The sequence below is a fragment of the Arachis hypogaea genome, chromosome 4 (genome assembly GCF_003086295.3).
Source record: "Arachis hypogaea cultivar Tifrunner chromosome 4, arahy.Tifrunner.gnm2.J5K5, whole genome shotgun sequence".
NCBI classification, from domain to species: domain Eukaryota; kingdom Viridiplantae; phylum Streptophyta; class Magnoliopsida; order Fabales; family Fabaceae; genus Arachis; species Arachis hypogaea.
The window spans coordinates 10,094,172-10,119,216 of record NC_092039.1 but is presented as its reverse complement, the minus strand read 5'-3'; the positions used below and the strand labels follow the sequence as shown (position 1 = coordinate 10,119,216).

At 33.2% G+C, this 25,045-nt stretch overlaps 1 protein-coding gene across 2 annotated transcripts; it reads right to left on the bottom strand.

Moving 5' to 3' along the window:
- Positions 1-20,487: 20,487 nt before the first annotated feature.
- On the bottom strand, positions 20,488-24,390 carry LOC112796205 (wall-associated receptor kinase-like 10). Of its 2 annotated transcripts, none has more exons than XM_025838558.2 (4): positions 24,080-24,390; positions 23,015-23,621; positions 22,736-22,780; positions 20,488-21,840 (listed from the first exon to the last, which is right to left on the bottom strand). In XM_025838558.2, exons 1-4 carry the CDS (start codon positions 24,344-24,346, stop codon positions 20,627-20,629), a joined length of 2,133 nt encoding a protein of 710 aa, XP_025694343.1. In that variant the 5' UTR covers positions 24,347-24,390; the 3' UTR covers positions 20,488-20,626. The 2 variants fall into 2 exon arrangements, with proteins under 2 accessions (XP_025694343.1, XP_025694344.1); XM_025838559.2 differs by having other exon boundaries at positions 23,015-23,616; positions 24,080-24,220.
- Positions 24,391-25,045: the final 655 nt, after the last annotated feature.

The following is a 25,045-nucleotide window of genomic DNA, read 5'->3' as shown; positions in this document are numbered from 1 at the left end:
AAAAACTAATTCAAGTAACTACTAAAACAGTAAACAATGCCAAAATTCTTACCAGTCTAGTCTTCGTCTTCATGAAGGTCTCCGACCCACTCGTATATCTAGATGACCTGAGTGAAACTCTGTTACCGACATTCGTCAGATGGCGATATTTGAACTCCTCGTTATCTCTAAAATAAGCCTCGTGTTTGGACAGATCCACCTCGTCAGGTGGTCATTCCCCTGACGAACGTCACTCATCATCTGCTGAAACCCCTTGGCGGCGCAATGGTCATAGGTCTTTCTGATCATGACATTGTGTTATGTATCCCATATGAATTTCAACTATACAAATTGATTCACCAAAATTAGTTAGTCAGAATGAAATACAATTCCTATATAATTAATTAATTCAAATGAAATTGGGTTCTTACCGCCCACTTCAAAAATTACCGATCTCTCACATTAACCAAGATCTGCGTGTAGGTTGGCTACAAGTGGTCGTACATGGACTTAATGACCTCAGTGATCTCCTATGTGCACGTATTGGGGTTTGGTGCAAACCTGTTAGAGAAAAAACCTCACATTAACAAACACATAAGATAAACAAATTTAAGATAAACAAAATTGACATAAACAAACATAAGCTAAAAAATTTAATATTAAAAAATTGAACACATGATTGCATGATATTGGGCTAAATCCTCAACCAGATGACGGTTGGTGGCGGAGGGGCATCTTGCTCGGGGGCATTGGAGGAATCACCCCTCGCAGAGTCTGTCGTCGTTGCATCTGCAAGGGGTGTAGCAGTAGGAGGCACCCAGTTCGTGTTTGGGACCAGGATGAATTGCTGGTTCGATAGACCTACCTGTGATGTCACAAGGGACGACGGGGTAGCCGAGGTAGTGGACGATTACTGGGCAACCTTGGGAGATTCGGCGGAAGTCCGCCCTCTAGCACAACCACGTAATAACCCACTTGACCTACCTCTACTATCTCTCGTCATGTCTGTACAGCGAACATATTAGTAACATAAAAAGTTTAGAGTGCAAAGCAGAAAAAGAAAACAAGAACAAGTAAGCAGAGAAGAAAAGAAAAAGATAGTAGCATAAAATTGGATAATGAATGCAAAGAAACAATTAATATAGATATATATTAGAAGCTAGATTATAATATGATATGTGTTAATCATAGGGACACATGTTTTCTTCTGTGAGACAAATCCATTTTGAACCAGATTTTTATTCCTTATTTTTTTTGTACATCATGCATACAAATAAATAATTGTTTAAATCCAAAAAAAAGCAACAAAATATAAGAAACAAGCAAACCAAATACGTAAAAGAGAAATCATATAAACCAAAAAAATATTATAAATTTTTTAATATGGTATGCATAAGAACATACAATAATAGAACACCCAACCCAATTGTTGCTATATTCTTTATTTTTTTTCTTTTATCGGTAGTTGAAATCATAATATTTAAAATGTACCTCCACATTTGTATTAGAATATACAATAACAAAACACCTAACCTCTAACCACTTAAAATCAACTAAAATAGAAATTAATCTAACTAAACTAATTACTAAAAATTAACTAACAAAATAAAATTAATATTAACGAAGAAAAAATTAAACATAGTGAAAAACAGATTCAATGCAAACCTGGAATGCAAAGAAATTAGAAAAGAAAAGATAGAAGTGGGCGGTTCGAGCAGTGGCATCGTCGGCCTTTTCAGCGTCGGAAGGGCAGCAGTGGCAGAAATAGAATAGAGAGAAGGGTGTGTTTCGAGTAGCAGTGGTAGTAATCTTTCCATCGACGGCAGGGGATGGCAGCAGCGGCGGCAGAGGCGGTTCTAGCAGCGACATCGACGATGACCTTTGCAGTGGTGATAGGGGCTAGAGAAAGACTGTGAGCTGAGAGGTTAGAGAGAGAGAGAGGAAGGAGAGAGATTAGAGAGAGAAAATGAATTATAAATGAAGGAAAAGAGGGCACGATTACCGTCGATTTACTGGTGGCTTCATCCAATGGTAACGTGGTGCAGGCAACCAAAACGCAGCATTTCATTAATCATGTCTACTGTCAGAATAATCCGACGGAAAGTCCAACGCTATGATTATCTCTTATTTGGTAGTATGACGAATCCTACTACAAAACTGTCACTGAATTCATTGGTAAATCCGCCGATACGCTGCGATACTAAATCCGACGGTACTCCGTGTTTTTCTTGTAGTAAACCAGCAATATGAACAACCCCATCAAACCGATAGATACAATTCGGGCTGTCTTCTATTTCCGCAGTTTGAATGTTGTGCTTTTTTTCTCACTTTTCTCTGGATTAAGCTTTTGGGGGTGGGATTTTGGTGAAATAAACAAGTGAATTTGAATTGTTTATATATGTATATATATACTAAATCGTACCTAGTGGATTTGATTTACCACTAGTGGACGCTACTACTAAATCAAAAATTCAATCAATTCGATTTAGTAGAGGCCTAAATCTAATTCAATCAATTCGAATTACTAGGGGTATAAACTATTGGCCTAAATCGAAGCACATTGTTTCGATTTACTATGGGTAGCTCAATTTGAATTTTAGAACATAGTAAATCAAAGCTACTAAATTTGATTTACATATAAACCTAGTAATTCAAATTTTATCGATTCAACACTAGAATGGCTAAATCGGGTTTAATAAATTCGGCTTATATATAAATATTAATTAAGACATGCATGTAATATTTTTTTATTTAGGATATTTATGAAAAATTGAATCTCATTTAGTTTGTTTAGGTGATTTGCCTTAATCTAAAATTAGTATTTCTACTAAAATAATGGGCCAACCAAGTAAAAATATATATTTGGGCCTATTCTTTTGGGTTTGTCTTTAGTAAACGCGAGTCATTTAAGCTTTTCTATTAGGTACAAAATATAAATTATAAATATATCTCATATGGGGTTTAAAATAATTATTATTTTTTTATGTTTATCACAAATATTTTTTAAATTCAACTAATAAAATCCTAAACTCACCAAACTCCAAATTCAGCCCCACCCCCAAACTCACCACACGGTAAACAAACTCCAAAGTCAGCCTAATTCGTAATTCCTTTCCTTATTAACTCACCACTACCTACTCAACTCTCCAAAGTCTCAGCCTTCGCCATCGTCGTCCAACCGAGTTGTCGCCATTGCCGTCCAATTCATCTCCCGGTGTCGTTCGTAGGCTCTCCCTCCCCATCTCCTCTTCTTTATTCTCTCTTCTCTCGTCGAGTGGTCGTCAGCACCGTGGTGCTCCGTCTCCCTCTTCATCCTCCACTTCCAGAGTAACAATGGAGCCTCAGACTCAGGAATGAAGTTGCTTCATTGATTTTATTATTATTTTTTTGTTCCTTTTATATTCTTCTTGTATTTCTCCACTCCCTTGTATAAATCTGTTGTATTCTTTCCTTTCATTGATTTTATTCAATTATGTTGTTCTGTTTATTTGTTCTGATTCAGGGGTTGTATGCTATATTCATGTCGGAGGGGCAAAGTGACATGAAATAGAGTTATAGAGGAAGCCCTAACCTTCAATTTCACAGAGCAATATGCTGTGTGCAACGCTAACATAGTTATTTATGATCTAAAAGTAGTTTCCTATAGCTGCTTATTGTGGTGATCCATGACATAAGAATGAAGTGTTGTGCTACAAGCATGTTGGTGTAGCTAAGATCCATGCCAATTTGGTAATTATATGTAGCAATTGCAATTCTCTATTATTGTTCGGTTGGTATCTAACATAGTGAGGCATGAGGCTTCATGGATTTTACAAACAATGCTATGAGAATTGTATAATTCGTTTGTATTTTGCATTGCAGTCATGTTAGCTGCTATTTTCCATCAAAGACATACAATGGATGAAACGGAGCTTCATCGTGAAGAGGAAGAGGGCAGAGAAAGTGGGTAGAGGAAGAACCGGAGGGTCATCACTGCAGCAAGTCGGGGTTTGGTTCTCAAATTTTATATTGGGCAATTTTAAAATATCAAAAAAATTGTTATCTTTAAGCGTAATTTTTAATAAATTAATAATAAATTAAATATAAACCATTAGATCATTTGTCAATCTAATCTAACGATTCAAATTTTATAGTGCATCAAATAAGCTCAAAAGACTTGAGCTGATTTTAGACAAACCCTATTCCTTTTACAATTTGCCAAAAAAAAAATGCATATTAACACTGACACTTAACACAAATTACAGGTTACAAAAAGCGATCATTAATGTAAAGGTTTTTTTATTGGTTATAAAAAATATAATAAAAATGCTATTTGTATATTGAACTTATCCACTAAAATCAACTACTAATATATTTATGTATAAATATGTGTGGTTTAGTTTATTTTTGTAATACCCTAACTTTTAGCACCTCGTGATCATACCAAAAGTAAGGCGTTACTAACATAATTCCTTTCATTATCTATTTAATATTGAGCTTTTACGCATACATCTATCGATGGCTTTACTAAAGCTACAACTTTTCCAACAAGTACAAACAACACATATTCACATACTTAATATTAATAATACGTTGTAGTATTACATACAAAAGCAATTACAGAACCTGACCCTCTGAATAAACTCTAACTAACAAGGCGAGAGAAAAATAAATTCTAACAACTCAACTCGTAAACATATTCCTCTGTGCTCCTGCATCTTTGCAATAAACCTTCGCACCTGTAGCTGAAAGGGATGGAAATAGGGGGTAAGAACCGAGGAGTTCTTAGTAGGGTTGAGGTTAGAAGTTAAGTTCATTTTACATATACTTGGTCAGTATTAACAGTCAACAAGGGACAATCCAATTCAACAATTATAGAACACAAAATTTAATCAATCATTTAGCACACCCACAATCACAAAAAAAAAACACTCACAAACAAATATGCGCAAACAAGTATGATGCATGTCTATCCCTAATGCAGCTAATGAGCTCATCTGTCGGTTTTGACCTGCTCCAGACGTAACTGTCATGGCTCGAAACGAGTCATGACTGGCGCTCAGGAAAATATTCCCCCAGCAAGTCTAACAGATTCGAATATAAGATAAATAAAAGGTCACAAATATTTTTGATAAATTTATAGTTTCTAGAATGAACAGTTACATATTTTTAACAAAAATAAATAAATAAATAAATAAATATGGATGGATCTTGCCTGTGACATATGGAGCATATACATCTAGGAACTCTACGAAGAATAAGTACTCATTGTAGATCATCACTCTTGAATAGAAAGTCTGATATAGTCAAGTATTTGTTTCTGAAAAATATTTTTAGAAAAATAGGGTGAGTTTTGCAACTCGGTGACTAGACAATACATCTATAATCGATATGAGACCATATAAACATTATTATCAAAGTAATTTTAATTAGAAAATAGTAGTTGATAATAATAAGTGAATCAATAAGCGAGTTCTCATACAGAAATCAAATCAAAAGTACACACTTGGGCGGCTCCATCTCTATGGGTAGCCCTTTCCTCAAGTGTATTCGTACAAAATAACAGATCCAACGTGTGGCCTACAGGTTAGGCTAGCAACGCCCTGCTAGTTGAGGTATGAGCCAGACGCATCTAGGTTAACGTCATAACCATCGTTAACTACAGTTTTCTAATACGAGCCTCCCAAACCAATTCAAAACATATAATTTCGAATATGACAAATTCTTTAGTCTTTCAAACATGAGGTTTCAAATCAAATAATACTTTCTCATCCAATTCGTATTCAATCACATTTTCTCAATCTTAAGGCATTTCAAACATATTTTACAATTTCAAAATAAGTGAGTACCAACAAATACTTTAATATTTCAAAAATACATATTCGAGTAAAATTAAATGCTTTAAAATAATATAAAACTTCTTCAAACATATATATAATCTCATAAAATATATAGGCTCATGTGCATATTAGAATGAGCTTACCAAGGATAAATATTTAATTCTAATAAATCGATTATTAAAACCAATTTAAAATCCTTTGATAGTAATCTTTGTAAGTATAACCAAGTTCAAAGCACCGTATATCAAAATAATTATAAACTTAAAGCTAAACAATTATAATTATAAATATAAAGCCTACTCGCAACTTGGTCCCAAGGGACTGAAAAGACCAAACCCGAAGTGCCAAATTAAAGGGTGAGAAAGGTTGGAATATAATGGATCGAAAGAACGGGTAGTGGCAACAACTCCAACTAATCTCGCAGCAACAACATTGTAATAATCACAGCTATGGCGGCTGAAACAAAACAAAATGGAAACAAGGTAGCATCAATGGAATAGTAGCAGAGCAAAAGTAGAAACGAGGCAAGTTAAAGGAAATGACCTAGACCAGAATAGAGGCACTTCAGCGGCATTTTCTCTAGAAACCGCAACAGCGACAGAAGATCCAGTATGATGCTTAAACTAGAAGCAAAGGTAACTACCAGCAGCGGCACCACCAAGGAATGACTTTGATGGCAACGCACAGCTCGACAGTGACCTCTTTCCCCAGCAATGGCAACAGCAGCGATAGCTCACACCACCGGTACCCCTGTTCCCGGTGACGAGCTTTGTCACGTTCTCCTTCACCCTTTGTGAAGTCTTTCTCTCTCTTCGGCCTCCTCGGCGGCACAATAGTTCGACGACGGCGAAACTGGCTTCAACGGCGGTGGCTAGGGCTCCAACAGTGATGGCGATAGAACCTCCTCTGTTCACCATGCTTCTCGTCTGCGCGTTCTCTTCTCTCTCCTCGGGCTCCCTTCAGCGACACGACGGTCCTCATGTGCAACCACCACTTGCAGCCACCACGACGACAGCGAGGCCCTAACCAACGTTGTCTTTCTTCCCCACCCCCTTCTTCCTTTCTTCTCCCTCTCTGTTTTCCATCTCTCTTTTTTCTCCATTCATTTTTAGCTGCGTGTGTGTGTTAGGAGAGAGTTAGGGTTTGGTTTGGAAAAAAAAGGGAGTAAGAGTATTGTAAGGATTTTACATTCTACCCTCTTTACAAAAATTTTTGCCCTCGAAAATTCGAAAATTGATATAATCTGCAAAATTTTACATGACTTTAGCACTTTACCAAACATGAGAAAGAAGTATAAGGATGTGCAAAAGTTACAAGATATGTTTCTGTTAAAACGATGCGATTGGCATTCACCTACTCTCGTTCCCTTGACAACTTAGATATACATAGCACTTTTCTCTTAGTTTATCAATCTCCTCAAAATACACTTTTACTTCATAATCTCTTGGTTCTGTTGTACATCTCCTTGGTAGTAACCGGTCTCACGTCAAGCCTTAGAATTACAACTTTCTAAACTTCAACATCAATAAGTTGTATCCTAACAAACTAATGCATCGCTTGCTATATTTAGGAATCACACGTGACACCGAAATAAGCTCGAGTTTACTCAAAAGGACACAAAATCTAGGAAGAGAAGAGCAAACATCACAGATGGTGTTCGCACAAACTTAGAAGGATGCTTAAGATTGCAATTAAGCAATGATGTATAGAAATAATAAAGTGTGCCAGAAAGAGTCAATCGCATCTTAACAAGAAAATCTTAATCAAGAAACTTTAACGGAAACAATAAAAGAAAATATGGTGTATTAGCTCAAAACAAGTTCAAGTTGAATTAAAGAAGTACAAGGTTCACAAAAAGAGGTTAACCAAAATCAATGACTATTTTTACAAAGATTTAAGAGGATGATTAAGGACACAATCAGGTAAGAGAAGAATCAAATCAAAAAAAAATTTCAAAGAAGATCTGGAAGAAGAATTCCAGGAGAATACTAGAAGATATGATGTAACATAGTAAAGCAATTGCAAATTACATCAAGGAGTTACATAGTTCATGTAAAGGAATGCAATGTCAGCACCTGTGTTGTCGTGCTGTCGAGAATATATGGTATAGTCAAAAGCACGATCAGATCGAGATATGCATAAAATGTAGGAAATGAAACAAAATAATCAAATTCATTTCAACAAGAATTGAAACAAGAAACTCCCGATATGAAATATAAAAAAATGAACGATATGTCAAATCACGTGGCATGATTATAGTGCATACTTCAACATAAACTATCCCAAGAAGAACACCTAATGTTCCCAAACATAATGATTACCATTACTTGGACAAAGAAACGAGGAAGTTTGAAGAACTATTCCTCATAGGTTATAATTTTCAGTCCTCTGTATGCACCATACTCAACAATCATACCACAAGATGTGACAATGTTAGATAGAATATAGATTCTTTTTTTCCAACAAAACTAGAAAGCAAACAAAACAAAATAAGGTCCAGCAGAACAATATCATCATAGCATAAAAGGCTTTAGGGCATAAGTAAATGTTGAAATCACCAAAAAAAAAAACTTCGCCATATTCCTCATCAACATCATCAAGAATCTAAAAAGTCCAAAATGATGAGTATTGCAAATAATTGAAAAAGCTGATTAGGAAAAAGACATAGATGTTGCATCCAAAATTAGAAGCTAATATATAAAAAATGGTATCACCTGGAGATTTCTACTTCTAAACATCAACAACAATAAACAAAAAAAACATTCAAACACAATCAATCAAAGTATAGTAATAAAGAAAATATTTAGAACGAGCAAAGGCAACATATGAAAAAAATTTGAAATAAATGAACCAACTAAAAATAGGAAACACATGAAAAGAAAAGAAAATATTGATAACTTTACACCTCTAAAATCAAGTTATGATCGATGCATACCCATAATTTCTCAGGTCAACAAGTTATAATAAAATAACTCAAGATTAAACCCATTGACTCAAAATGAACCCATCGGTTTATTTAAAGTTTAGACATCTCCAATCTTCATACGTTGCAAACAAGTACTAAAGCTATCCTAAAATTAGAAAAGTAATCAATTTTTTTACAATGCCTACTTAATAATAATCTGTGAATATAATAAGGGAAAAAAACTCATATAAAGAGTTTTTTCAACTTTAAGGAATTAGATAGTCAATCTTTCCATCCGAAATTGCCATAAATTCTTTTCAATATCTATGACCTACAATCTCAATTCCGCAAACCCAAAAAATCAATCTCCACAAATCTCTGAGAATAAGAATAATAGTTGATAATAGAGGAATTTTCAAAAAAAGCAAAGATTAAGAATATTTTTAAATTTCATATCTTAGCTAAAAAATAAAGTTCATCTTTTTACTCATCAACAAAAAGCAAGCCTTCACAATCTATATTTCACCTTCACATGCATGATCTGTTTGAGAGTAGACCAAGTTCCTTCACAATGAATAAACTGAGATACCACTCAAGTAAATATCCAGTTTAAAATCAAATTCAAACAACAAAGTAGCATTACTACTATCACAGTTACAGTTATATATCTTAAATCAGCTAATAAAAAAAATAAAAGACAAACATCACCGAAGCAAATATAATTATAAGAACTGATTCTAACACACCCTCCTTCATACATAAATGGAATTTTTTTTTGTCATGATAATACATATAAAATAGCTTGTTTGAGCTGCCATTTAGTAAGTCATTCGCGTCTAAATGTAATCCACTGTTGCAACAATAAAATCAAAGCATAGCACAAAATTACTAAAAGACACAAACACATTGGTTGTGGTATACACTTCTAAAGTCAGACCAACCAAATTATTTCAACTTCCAATTTCAAAATAATGAACATGATCATAAAAATTCACTTGAAAGTATAAAGTCATTTTAACATCATCACGAAAAATATTTTTTAATCTAACTAATGATAAACCTGGAAAAAGTATAAAGATAGTATAATAAAAAGCCTTCTGAGCTTTACTCCCATCTAAAAGCAAAAGGAATCCTCATTGAATAAATGAAAAGTTGTGTAAACCAACAAAATATTATATTGTAAGCATCCAAAAGTTAAATAATTTCTCTCCTTGTTCCTTAATTTAAGTCTCTGCAAAGTTAGCTCTCACTTCTTTCTTCAAGTACATTAACAAATAACAGATCATATTTATATATAATTAAAAACGTAGAACGTGTATGAATTTAGGAACAATGTTTTTTTTCGCACCTACAACCAAAGAGAACTTGAAATGCTATTTTGGAACTGACCACATTTCTAACAATCTATTTTTTGTGTACTTAACCATTTTTCTTGAACACATCTCAGATATATAACTCCATGAACATCAAAAAAGCAAGGAGAAAACAAAACAATGTTTAATCAGGACCATACATAGTAAAAATGTACAATTAGAGACAATCACCTAAAATTCAAATAACCCCTTATTCAATCTAGCCACACAAATTGATTCCTAAAAACCAGTAGCTAATGAATATACTCTCTAATTTGTTGTCATCGTTTCAAAAGCCTTAACCTCTTCATTCAAGTAACATATATATTTCTTAGAAATCTCTTGAAATAACTAATTTCTTTCCCAGACATCACATTCTACAGAAATCATTAGAATTCAGCAACAATATAAAAATCATAGAACAATATAATCACAAGAATTCTGTGATAGAAAAATCATGTCCAGCAACACAATACTATAATAAAATCATATCATCAAATTAGAAAAATTCAAACAAACTTCTAGATCAAAAAGATCTTCGATCTATCTAACTAGTCACCCAAATAATTCACTATACCTAAACAAATAAAATCACCAGTTTGACAAACAACAATAACACTCCATTATATGTTCATTGCATAGTTTTTCTCCTTGAAAAATTGAATAACATTTTTCAAAATTCTTAAATTGAAAGAAAGGATCACAAGCAAATCAAATTTTGGTCATAACTTCAAAGATTATCAACATAAAAAGAAAAATTTTGATATCACTTATCAAGTCCAGAACAAAGCATCTCGTTCAGTAACTCAACAAATTCATTCAATCCACAATTTCTAATACAGTTTTATAAAGGAATTAGATAGTAAATTCACAGCAAACACCAATCGAATCTTCTAAGTAATTCATGAAATATTGATATCAGAAATCATAGAAAACAACACGAAGATGAAAAAGATTAAAGCATACATTAAAAAAATCAGAGAAGATTTATACTAGCTACGAGAGAAATTGCGAATCAGAACTAAAACTAAAACCTTTGCAAAGACACGTTCAAGAAAAATATACCAAAGAATAAGTCAAGATTGGTTACATAAGGATAGGAGTAGTAAGACGCGGCAGATGACACATTATCACAATCAAAAGACAACAACGACACAAAGGACAAGGAGGACATTCCTATAGGCCTTTGATAGTGTCACAATTTGTACAAATACGCGCGCTTCTATTTATACAATTTTGATCCTACCATAGGACACTTGCTCCATATTACACAGATTAAACCTAAGCTCTGATACCACTTTGTCACGGCCCAAAATGAGCCATGACTGGCGCCCAGGGAAATATTCCCCCAGCAAGCCTAACAGATTCGAATATAAGATAAATAAAAGATTATAAATATTTTTGATAAATTTATAGTTTCTAGAATGAATAGTTACATATTTTTAGCAAAAATAAAATAAATAAATATGGATGGATCCTACCTGTAACATATGGTCATATAGAGCATATACATCTAGGAACTCTACGAAGAATAAGTACTCATTGTAGATCGTTACTCTTGAATAGAAAGTCTCACATAGTCAAGTATTTATTCCTGAAAAATATTTTTAGAAAAACAGGGTGAGTTTTACAACTCAGTGACTAGACAATACATCTATAATCGATATGAGACCATATAAACATTATTATCAAAGTAATTTTAATTAGAAAATAATAGTTGATAATAATAAGTAAATCAATAAGGGAGTTCTCATACAGAAATCAAATCAAAAGTCCACACTTGGGCGGCTCCACCTCTATGGGTAGCCCTTTTCTCTAGTGTGTCTGTACGGAATAACAGATCCAACATGTAGCCTACACGTTAGGCTAGCAACGCCTCTGCTAGCTGAGGTCTGAGCCAGATGCATCTAGATTAACGTCATAACCATCATTAACTACGGTTTTCTAATACGAGCCTCCCAAACCAATTCAAAACATATAATTTCGAATATGACAAATTCTTTAGTCTTTCAAATATGAGGTATCAAATCAAATAATACTTTCTCATCCAATTCGTATTCAATCACAATCTTAAGGCATTTCAAACATATTTTACAATTTCAACATAAGTGAGTACCAACAAATACTTCAATATTTCAAAAATACATATTCGGGTAAAATTAAATGCTTTAAAATAATATAAAACTTCTTCAAACATACATATAGTCTCATAAAAATATATAATCTCATATGCATATTAGAATGAGCTTAACAAGAATAAATATTTAGTTCTAATAAATCGATTATTAAAACCAATTTAAAATTCTTTGATAGTAATCTTTGTAAGTATAACCAAGTTCAAAGCACCATATATGAAAATAATTATAAATGTAAAGCTAAACAATTGTAAACAACTTGGTTTTAGGGGACCGAAAAGACCAAACCTGGAGTGCTAAATTAAAGGGTGAGGATGGTTGGAATAGGATGGATCGAAAGAACAGACAATGGCAACAACTCCAACTAATCCCGCAACAACAACATTGTAATAATCACAGCAATGACGGCTGAAACAGAACAGAACGGAAACAAGGTAGCATCAATGGAATAGTAACAAAGTAAAAGTAGAAATGTGGCAAGTTAAAGAAAATAACCTAGACCAAAACAGAGGCACTTCAGCAGCGTTTTCTCTAGAAACTGCAACAGCAACAGAAGATCTGATAGGATGTATAACACTTCAAATTTTTTAAAATTAAATAATTAATTATTTATGAGTTATTATATTTATTGAGATTTTATTTTTTTAAAATTACTTTTTACCAAAAATAATTAAATAAAATTTTATAATTATTGAAATTTAATTTAATTATAATTTATTCTATTAGTTTAAAAATTATTTCAATAAACAAAAATTAAATTTATTATTATTATTATTATTATTATTATTATTATTATTATTATTGGCAAAGCCTCTAAAAGCATAGAAGAAAAGAAAATGAAACTTATGCATGTATATATATGCCACGTTTCTTTTATATATATAAAACACCTGCCCCTTTTAATCAAACGCATCATCACCATCATACATAATTTTAATTCCTTTCTTCCTCTTGATCACTGAAAATCACAAAAAAAAAAAAGAAAGGTCGTGGGAGAGAGAACGTGAAACCATGGCCAACCCCTTTCCGAGTTTAATTTTTTAAGATTTGTAACTCCAATAAAAAATTTAATTTGTTAAAAATATTTGTATCATTTTTTTTTATACGTTGGTATTACTTTTGTTTAGTAGAAGTTGACGGTGACATAGCTCTTTTTTTCTTTGAGTTCGCCTAACTGAAGTTCTAAAAAACACAGACGATTTCTGACGTTTTCTCAGCAACTCAATCAAAAAGCTTCTCCAGAATTTCGAGTATTTTGATTTCATATCAAGGTAGGGTTTGACAAATTTTAATAATTATATGTGAATTTGATAAGTGAATATTGATTTAGTTGATTATTGTTTGAATTTGAATGAGTTTATACTGAATTATTGTTATTGCTTGTGATTTGTTGGTTCGGCTACGCGAAACAATTCAGTTGTGGTTGTTTTAATGGTTTTGCGACTGTTTGATGTGGTATCTTGAGGAAATTGATTCGATTTAGTAGTTGAAAGATTAAATTAAATGTTGAGAAAAATAGGTAACCGAAAGACTCAAAAGCAGATTAAAATACAAGTAATATTTTGAAAGGGAATGATTAAGGGTTTCAGTTTTAGGTATAAGAGAAAGATTAATAGTAAAACTTTATTTTTAAAGGGTAATATTGTATTTGTATATAAAAATTGAGGTACAAATTATAATTATATAAGTTTTCAGGTATTTTAGATATTTTATAAAAATTCAGGATTATTTTTATAAGTATGAAAATAAGTGAGGGTTCAAATATAATTTTATAAAATGTTAAAGTTAAAAATAGAATTTTAAAAATTCGTGATTTAGAAAGTAATTAATAAAAATTTAAAAATAAAGTTTTATAAACTGAGTTTAAGAAAAGATATATATATTATTTATTTATTATTTAAAATATCTTATTTAAATTATTGTTATTATTTTTTTATTAAGAATATTATCTAGTAAAGATATTATTAATATTATTATAAGTTAGAGAAGAGCAAACAGAATGGTCTAAAGTACTTTATAATTTTTTTTCCATAAGACACTTACGGAGAGGCGAGGAAATAATGCGAAGATAAATTTTATTATGAAATGATAGGAAAGAACAGAAGAAGAAAGAAAAGAAAAGGAATGTATTAATTAAAGAAATCTCTGCCACACGAGAGCAGAGAATAAAGATTAAAAGAACCTAATGAATCTCTGCCACAGGAGAGTAAAGCACAGAAAAGAAAAGAATGTATTAACTAAAGAGATATATGCCATAGGAGAGCAAATCTCTGCCACAGGAGAGCAGATGGCAAAAATAAAGCTTTAAAAGACTGTCTGCCATAGGAGAGCAGATGTAACATTGTTTGGACCTTAGCACCAAATGTATAGTGGGGACGCCCACACATTGAGAACTGTTTTCCAGATGTAAGCACATTGAAAGTCACACTGTATGCGGCCTAGTCGTAAAACTTATAAGCACACAGTATGCATCGGGAAAGCCATATCTGGGACTGGTGCCCGGGTAATGTCGGGAGCGGGTAGGCAACCGACAAATGAGCTCATGGCCTGCGATAGGACTAGACATGCATCATTCTTGTTTGTGCATATTTGTTTGTGATTGTATTTTCTATGATTGTGTGTGCTTGTGATTGGATTCTATGTTCTATAATTGTTGAGTTGGATTGTATTTTGTTGATTGTTTTTATTCACTGAGAACATAATAAAACAAACTTAACTACTCCGACCCTACTAAGAACTCCCCAGTTTTTACCCTCTATCTCCAACCCCTTTCAGTTATAGGTGCGAAGGTTTAGTGCGGGGCTATAGGAGCATAGAAGATTATTTTCACAAGTTGAGTTGTTAGAATTTATTTTTTCCTCATCGTTTATTATTTTGGTTTTTAGAGAGGTAGGACTTGTAATTGAGACTCTTTGAAATAAGTCTATGTATATAAAGTTATGTGGATATATATACTTTGTGATTAAGTGGTTTAAAATAAAGTCTCCTTTCGTTTTCCTAATAATGTTTTGGTTCGTATTCACAAAAACTCAATATTAAATAAACATAGTATATAATTAAAGGAATAGAGGTAACTAGCGCTCGGACTTTTAGTGCGATCATGAGGTACTAAAAGTTAGGGTGTTACAAGATGCTTAAACCGGAAGCAAAGGCAACTACCAGCAGCAGCGCCAGCAAGGAACGACTCTGATGGCAGCGCGTAGCTCGACAGTGACCTCCTTCCCCAGCAACTGCAACAGCAGTGATAGCTCACACCACCAGTACCCCTATTCTCGGTGACAAGCTTTGTCGCGTTCTCCTTCCCCCTTCGTGAAATCTCTCTTTCTCTTCGGCCTTCTCGGCGGCACAGTAGTTTGACGATGACAAGGTTGGCTTCAACGGCGGTGGCTAGGGCTCCAACAGTGACGGCGATGAAACCTCCTCTGTTCACCATGCCTCTCTTCTGCGCGTTCTCTTCTCTCTCCTTGGGCTCCCCTCAGCGACGCAACGGTCCTCTATGCGCAACCATCACTTGCAGCACCACGACGACAGTGTGGCCCTAACCAGCGTTGTCCTCCTTCCCCACCCCCTTCTTCCTTTCTTCTCTCTCTCTGTTTTCCCTCTCTCTTTTTCCTCCTTTCATTTTCAGCCGCTTGTGTGTGTTAGGAGAGTGTTAGGTTTTGGTTTGGAAAAAAAGGGGAGTAAGGGTATTATAGGGATTTTACAGTAACTCAGCAACCTTTATCTGAGTTTGGTTTCCAATGCCATAACTTATGTAAGCAACATCTGTCTTACAGGTGCGACTCTCTTGAGCCGATGTATGAAAACATAACCTCTGTAAGCAACCTCGGTCTTACAGGTGAGGCTCTCTGTGGCCTATGTTTATATTGATAACCTCTGTAAGCAACCTCCGTCTTACAAGTGCAACCATCCCCTGGATTGGCCGATGTATCTCTGGAAAGCAAATCTGGGTGGACTCACCACCATATCTATGCTCATTTTCAGTAGGTAAGCAATCATCTCTGTCTCCTTTTCATTTTGTTCTTTCTTTCTTTCTTTTCTTCTTTATTCTCTACTCTCCTGTGGCAGAGGTTCTTTAAATTCTTTTAATATTTTGGCTCTCTGCTCTCCTATGACAGAGGTTCTTTAATATTTTTCTTTCTTTTTATATTATTTCATAATATAAATTATCTTAGCATTATTCCCTCGTCTCTCTCTAAGTATCTTATGGAAAAGAATTATAAAATTCTTTAATTAAGTCTGCGTTCTCTAAAACTTTTAAAATTACTCTGCTTGCTTGCTTTCTTATTTATATTACATATTATAATATTCTTACAAAATTACATCTTTGATAAATACTAATTTTAATAATGATTTATTTTAATATAAATGAGTAATTTTAAAAACATATTTATAATAATATTTATAATCTTCTTTTAAAACTTAGTTCATAAAACCTAATTTTTAAATTTTTATTAATTACTGTCTAAATCACGAACTTTTTAATATTCTATTTTCAACCTCAATATTTTATAAAATCATATTTGAAACCATCATTTACTTTCATATTTATAAAAATAACCCTGAACTTTTATAAAATACCCATTTTTATCCCCGTATTTTATTTATTACCCAAAATACCCAAAAACTTATATAATTACAAATTGTACCTTGATTTTTATATACAAATACAATGTTACCCTTCAAAAATAAAGTTTAAATATTAATCTTCCTCTTATACCAAAATCGAAACCCTTAGCCCTTCCCTTTCAAAATATTACTTGTATTTTAATCCTTTTCAAGTCTCTCGATTACTGATTTTTCTCAACTGTTGAAGAAAAAAACATCAGAAATCGTTTGTGACTCCTAGAACTCTAATTAGCTGAATTTAAGAAGAAAGAAAGCTACGTCACCGTTAGCTTCCACCAAACAAAAATAACATCAACGTGTAGAGGAAGAAGATACAAACACTTTATCGGATTAAATTTTTTTCTAGAGTTACGAATCGCAAGAAGCCAAAGCCAAAAGTTCTTGGTGTGAGTCACGGTTTCTTTCCCCTCTCTGTGCTCTCTTTCTTTTTCCTTTGAAATGCCATGCAAATTGGAAGCCACGTTTCCATTTTTTTTCATTTGTTCCTTAATGGCTTTTTTTATCTTTTTTTAAAATATTTTATTATAATAAAAATAATTTAAAAATTTTAATAAATTTTAAATTCAAAGTATCATAAAATTTAATTTAATTATTTTTAAAAAAATAATTTTTTAAATAAAATTATTAACAAATATAATATATAGTAAATCATTCATCATTTGATTTTTAAAAATTTGGGATTTTATAACTTTTAATATATATTTATATTCTAACATATATTTTATACTGGTAGTAATCGATTTTAGTGACTAATTTTAATGTACACGTAATATAATCGAGAATTATAATTCTTTCTTAACCCATTTTATAGGCGGTTGCGAAATTTTTTTCATTAGTCTTTCCTGTTTTTTGCAAATTGCGAAAAATTACTACCACCACAAATACCTAAATCTCACCGATAACGAATATTAGTGCATTGCAATAATTTCCTTTCCATATAAAAGTTAATTCTATAGGAACCACATTTACCATAAAACCTAATGTATACAAACAATATTTCTCGTGGTTATCAAATTCGGTCGACTTGATTGGTTCGATCGAAAATCCAATCATTCGGTCATTTAGTCAGATTGAGCCACTTGCCGAACCATTTAAGCAGTGAATCCGGTAAAAATTGATTTGATCCGGCCGAATTCTATGAAAACAGTGATCCGAATTGGTTCAAGTAACCCGATTCGGATTATATTTTTTTTCAAAAATAAAAACTGTGTCGTTCTCTCCCTTATTTACACCCCCTTGCGCGGTGCTCTAACCCAGAACCAAAATCCATCTCACCTCTCTCTTCTCTCGCCACTCTCTCCCTTAAGCTTGTCGCTGGCTCCTCAAGCTCGTCGCCACCTCAAGCTCGTCGTTGCCTCAAGCTTGTTGCAAGCTCTGCCACGCTCTGTCATAGTTCGTAAGCTCGTCTTCCTGCTTCGGCCTTCAACACTTCTTCCACCGTGAGTCAGGGTTTAGGGTTTCAACTTCGGTCCAAGTCTTCCATCAATACTTGCTTCGTCTCTTTGTCCAAGTGAGTTTCAGCTTTGGGCCTGATAGTCCTCTTTCAATTTCATTGCTGTAAATTATTAGTACATGTTAAATTTGTTGTTGAAAGTTGAGTTTGTTACTGAAATTATGATTTAGCTAATGTTGATTTGTTGTAAATCACATTTGGAGAATTGGAGTTTTTTTTGTTGCTGTCTGAAAGTTATCATAGTTTAAGTTTTCGTTGTTGCCTGAAAGTTATCATCATAGTTATCATAGCTGAATTTGTTGCTAGAACTCTAGAAGTAGAATTTGTTGTCAGCTATAAGTTGAATTTGATGCTGAACATATCATAAATGTGATTGTTGCTAGAAGTAGAATTTGTTGCTAGATAACTGAGTTGAGTTGAAAAATGGTCTTTCGGTCAGATGGACGTGAAGAATGCATTTCTTAATGGCGATTTGAAAAAGAAGGTCTATATGAAACCACCTCCGGGTTATCCTTGTTCTTCTAGCAAAGTCTGTCTCCTTCGCAAAGCACTTTATGGTCTTAAACAAGCTCCTCATAAATGGTTTGACAAGTTCAGCACCACTATATGCAATCTCGGTTTCATTTGCAGCCCTCATGAGAATGCTCTCTTTATTCGTAAAGGTGAACGTAGAGTTATCCTTCCCCTTTTGTATGTTGATGACATGATCATTACTGTAGATGATGTTGATGGTATCTCTGATCTCAAAGCCTTCCTTCACCGTACTTTTGAGATGAAAGATCTTGGTTTTCTCAGTTATTTCTTGGTCTCGAAGTCATATCCACAGATGATGGCATCTATCTCTCTCAAGCTAAGTATGCTTCAGATCTTCTTGCTCGCGCCGGGATTACAGATAGTCGCACTAAGTCTACTCCCCTTGAGCATAATGTTCAATTTATCCCTATGGATGGTACTGTTTTGAATAATCGTACTCTTTATCGACAATTAGTTGGAGGTCTCGCCTGCTTGACTGTCATCCGACCAGATATTGCCTATCCCGTTCATGTACTTAGCCAGTTCTTGTCAGCTCCTCGTACTACTCACTATGCGGCAGTTCTTCGCATTCTTCGCTACATCAAAGGCACTCTATTTCATGGACTTTATTTTTCTGCCTATTCATCTTTGTTCCTTCAGGCGTACTCAGATGCTGATTGGACTGGTGATCCCACTGATTGTCGTACTAGTTATTGTTTGTTTCTTGGCAACGCTCTCATTTCTTGGCGAGCTAAGAAGCAAACATTCACTGCTCGATCAAGCGCAGAAGCTGAATACCGTGCTCTCGCCGACACCACTGCTGAGGTTGTCTCGATTCATTGGCTTCTTGCAGATTTGGGTGTTCCTCAGTCATCTCCAACCGATGTCTTTTGTAACAATTGCAGTGCTATTCAGATTGCGCATAATGATGTATTTTATGAACGCACCAAACACATTGAGATTGATTGTCGCTTTGTCCAGCAACGTCTCCTTATTGATGTTATTCGCCTCATCGCTGTTGGAACTCTGGATAAGACTGCTGATATCTTCACGAAAGCCCATCATCCTACTCGTTTCCGGACTCTAGTATCCAAACTCAAGTTGGTATCCTTAGCTCCCACTTGAGTTTGAGGGAGAATGTTAGAGAATAAATTAGAATCAATTTAGATTAATTAATATCATTTATATTTATATAGAATATCTATATATTAATTATACAATTGTATTTTTTATTACTTTGATTATTGTAGTACCTATATATACCCCTATATATTATACCTTTGGACTTACTCAATATAATACACTCTTCATATTACTCTCTGATTTTTAGCACTTGATATAAATTATATAATCTATATTCCATTTCACATTAAGTCATATATTCATTATATTAATATGTATTTATTTTTTAACGTACCGGAATAAACACCTTAAATGAAACTTTAATAACATGTGAGAAATTATTGAATCTTCCTACAAAGATTTTGTACCTAAATGACTAAAATTAGATTTTAAAGTTCTCTTAATCTTTTCATTAATAGAACGTTTATATAATAAGTATTTTATAAAGCGTTATGAGTCCAGTGATATATGTTTTGCTCCTCACCATGAATTTTTAGCTAGGATGCATGCATCATCCGACTAATCTAAATTCCTTCAAAATGGAAAAAAATAAAAAAATTAGAAACAAAAACAAAAAATCTTAAAAAGAAAAAACACACGTTGAGGAATCTTCAATTCGTACACGTAAAGTTTCTAAAACATAAATGTGTATAACTCTAGTAAGACGAATACTAAATTCAAGACAACATAATATATGTACACTATAAGAACAACTCCAATTATTTGATTGTAAGAATAGGCATAATCTCGGAGAGTTCCCTGCTGCTACTTGTAGTAGTGTGCAATGTTTCTGACACATTAGAATATGAATATCCATCCCATAGTTGACTGTCTTCATTTCTATCAAGCTCAATTTCTTCAAAGTTTTCTTGTGCCGAACCACCCTTCCAATAATCCAATCTTCTAATCTCTTCTAATTCCAAGGTAACTTCTTTCATATTTGGCCTTTTTCTCCCATTCAACTCTAAACATCTATATGCAAGATTAGCCACTGCAATTATATGTTCTTTCTCTCCCTCCTTCAACACTCTTTTGTCAACAATGTCAAATACCTGATTCTCTTCCATACACACAACAAAAAACGAAGCTAGACCCCTCACTTCGTCCGATCTTATCGACGATATTGCCTTCTGTCCGGTTAAAAGTTCGACAAGCACTACTCCAAAACTATAAACATCGCTCTTATCAGTAAACTGACTAGTTTGAAAGTATTCAGGATCTAAATAACCAAAAGTTCCTTGAACTACCGTAGTGAGATGAGTAGCTTCAGCAGAAACTATTCTAGAGGTTCCAAAATCTGCCACTTTTGCCCTGTACTTTTCATCCAAAAGTATATTTGTTGATTTGATATCTCTGTGATAAATGGGTTGAGAAGCAATAGAGTGTAAGTAAAAAAGTGCTCCTGCAATCTCACTGGCAATTCTCAATCTCATGTCCCATGTCATTGGTAAATCCTCATTTTGTTCATGAAGATGTTCATAAAGGTTACCATTGGGAATAAACTCATAAACGAGCAAAGGAACTTCATCCTCCAAACAACACCCTAATAACTTAACCACATTTCTATGGTTAATTTGATTAAGAACAACGAATTCATTGATGAATTCTGCAGTGTTTCCTTGGACTTTGAACTTTTTCACTGCAACGATTTTGCCATCTACTAGCATGCCCTTGTAAACGGTACCTTGGCCTCCTTTTCCAAGAACTCTGTTTAGATTGAAGTTATCAGTGGCATTTTCTAATTCTTTTAAGGTGAAGAGAACAACTTTGTCAACATTTTCTTCGCCGGAAGACAACTTTTGTTTTAACAACAAACCTCCATTTTTCTTGAAGAACTTTTCCTTGCGTTTCTTTATTATTCTCTTCTTTATAAGTTTGTATAACAACCATCCACCAAGGAGTAAAATGACTGACCCAAGACTTGATGAAACTCCTGCATACATCTCAATGAAATACCAAATTAATTTTTGAACCATATTTAATCTGTCAATTTGTAAGCCAAATTTCACAATGGAGATATACTACTAAAATCTTTTAAATTAGCAACAATTTTTTTAGTTTAGCAACAGAAATTGTTGTTAATGATCGAAATAATGATTGATAAAATTTATTACAAGTGACATCAAATTTTAAAATCAGTCACTAATAACAATAGACGAGTGCTAAAGGCTAGTAGGTTTTGTAATTTGTAGTTATCAAATAGTCATTATTAGTGTTTTTAATGGTATGAAATTACATTTAATGGTATGAGATTATTCATTTTTTTTTGTTAATTAAGTAATGGTCAAATTTTAATAAAAGTGCTGGCTTCTAAACTTTCTCAATAATAATATTCATTACTAATTAGATGCTGAAGTCATTGATTTTTTAGCTCTTTAATAAAAAAAATAAATAATAACTTGTTTTGACTAGCAACGGATAACGTGAAAGATTTATTTTGCAATGGACAAAATCTGTCAATAATGAAAAAAATTTCTTTTTTGATCCATTTATACTTTTCTCTATTACCAACGTATTTTTTTAAGTTTAGCGATAGACATTGGTGTTAGTGACAGAAACAAAATCCGTCGCTAAAAGTAGCATCAAATTTTTTGGTCGCCAATTTTTTTCATATTCCTATTGAAAATAATTCTCAAACATAAAAGATTTATTTTGTGGGACAAAATTCGTCAATAATAGCCAAAGAAATTCATTGTTTTTAATCCATTTATTATTGAATGTATGACTAGATCCATGTAATGCTAGTTTTTAATTCCTCAATGCCATTCATAATTAATTTATGAGCACTATATATGAATGAAGTGTAGAAGGTAGATAGATACACGTACCTACTATAGCCCACTTGGATCCGTTTTCTTTACCGGATGCCACAGCTGAAATATAGCAAAGATGTAAATATAATTATTCATTTCAGAAATAAGAGATACAATATTTAATGGTGGAAACTCAAGTGCAGTTGACTTCACGTGAAGTTGATAACTGAGAATCGTTGGATGATTTGACTGATTTGATTAAATTTTCATCTAATAACTCTCAGTTATCAACTTCATGAAGTCGATTCCACCTGAGTTTTCACCATATTTAATTTATCCATAGCATCATCGTACCGTTGCAACCCCCTTGAATGTAGGGATTGCCATCGTAACCATCCAAGCAGCGACACCTAAAACCAGAGGTAGTGTTGGTTGGAGACGCAAGACTCGAAGCGTCACAACGAGCATGAGAAGAAGAAGACAGTATTGAATTATTGATCCCCATATCATACCGAATCTCCCACTCAAGAACAGCAGGAACATCAATCATGTTCTCTACGTTACTAAGTTTCTGAATCCCCAAGCCATAACTCTGAAGCCAAGCATCACTCACAATCATTGCATAGCTACACATGTTGCTCTCACTTCCATCTCCAATATCCCTTATTGTTGCGTTGTACTCCCAAACATGCATAGGCAGTGAAGTCTCACAGCAGTATCTCCCATGGCAACCGTCGTTCCCGAATTCAACATTTCCAACCGCTTCGTCGTCGTCGCAGATGGACACGCAACCGCCAACCGTTGAACCGTTGGAACGCAAGAACCCTAGTTTGTTGCAACCAATGGCCATGAATTTGTCGTATTCTTGGGAATACACGTAAGGGCTTCCTGTTAGGTTTATGAAAGCGTTTTTGCTTTGGCAGCTATAGTAGATTGGGTTCTTGATCTCCACCGTACTAATCTATGTCACACAGATACAAAAATCATAAAAACAATAATTTAGTTATAGAAAAATATAGGTAGATAATGAAAATATTAAACAATATGAACAATGGATATTTTGAATGTTTAATTCACTAAGTGTGCGGATGGTTATTCTAATATTAAGATTTAGGTGAATAATTTGGGGTGTAGTGTGTTTTATTTGAATTGGGCCAATTTTAAAATTTATTGTTCATGTTATTCAAGAAAGTCATTGATGACCTAACATAACTCATTAGTTATACTTATAAAATAATTTAAATGTTTTAATTATTAATAAAAATAACTCTATATAAATTTTCACAAATAACTATTCATATAAATATAAATCTATAAAAATCTATAAATCTGTTCGAATAATTACGAAAGTATCAAAATTAAATTAATAAAAAAAAATTAAATTTATCAAAAATAAATTAAAGATGTGAGTATGCTTACGTTTACATAAATTTGTGTGACCTCAAGATTGAATGATGCAAGGTAAGGCTTGTGATTTTTGCACTCTATCTCGAAAAATTGGTGAGCATAGCAATTGGAGTCGTTCATACCAAAAGGGTAAGCGATGTCAACGTTCCCACATGTGGAAACACAACCAGGTTTTGCTATGGTGGGATCTTTTGCACATGCCAATAACAATGGATATATGGATATTATCATCAAAATGATGATATGTGAATAGTAGTGAAATGCAGATTGAAGAATCATGGCTTGTGGTAATATGTGTGCATCTATATTATCTATCTTAATAGAAACTAGCCAGATACATGTGTAAGCTCTGAATTATATAACCTTTGGCACCATGACCTTGCTTGCTTAAATTTCCGCGTTGATAAGTCAACTAAGATTATATATTTTAAAATATATAGTTTACCACTTCAATCGATTAAAGCGGTTTGAATCAAACTCCTCTTATTTTATGTTGGACTAATTCGAATTGAATGGCTTGACCAAATTGACTACGTCATGGTACCAAAAAACACAATAACAAGGTGGGTTATGTTGTGGCGGGTCCCGAAACATATTAATATGAAATTCCTGTACCTGTACACCAAATTTCTGGTTAGGCGATGACGGATTGTGAAAAGCACATTTTATATAGTTAAATGGTATGATGTGTTTAATATTGTGTCTAACTTATTAAAAAGGACAAATAAATATTATTTAATAATTTTTAATTTTAATTTTTTTTAATATTTTATATTTTAAGATCAATTAAAAAATTTAAACACCATGATAAAAATATTATAAAATTCACCTTTTATATATTGGTACACTAAATAAACCCTCATCAACTCAGCATCTCAGAAAAACTTTTTTTCTTCTATTTTGTGACATGTGAAGGCTGAACTAGGGTTTTTCTCTTTTTTTTTTTATTATTTGATAAAATATAATTTTTTATTATTT

Bases quoted from the DNA above. Each gene is read 5' to 3' on its own strand.
- LOC112796205 (XM_025838558.2), bottom strand. From the start codon at position 24,346: ATGATTCTTCAATCTGCATTTCACTACTATTCACATATCATCATTTTG. The intron at 22,781-23,014 runs GTACGATGATGC...GCTATATTTCAG, and splicing joins CATTCAAGGGGGTTGCAACG to CTGTGGCATCCGGTAAAGAA. The intron at 21,841-22,735 runs GTACGTGTATCT...AGATGTATGCAG, and splicing joins ATCCAAGTGGGCTATAGTAG to GAGTTTCATCAAGTCTTGGG.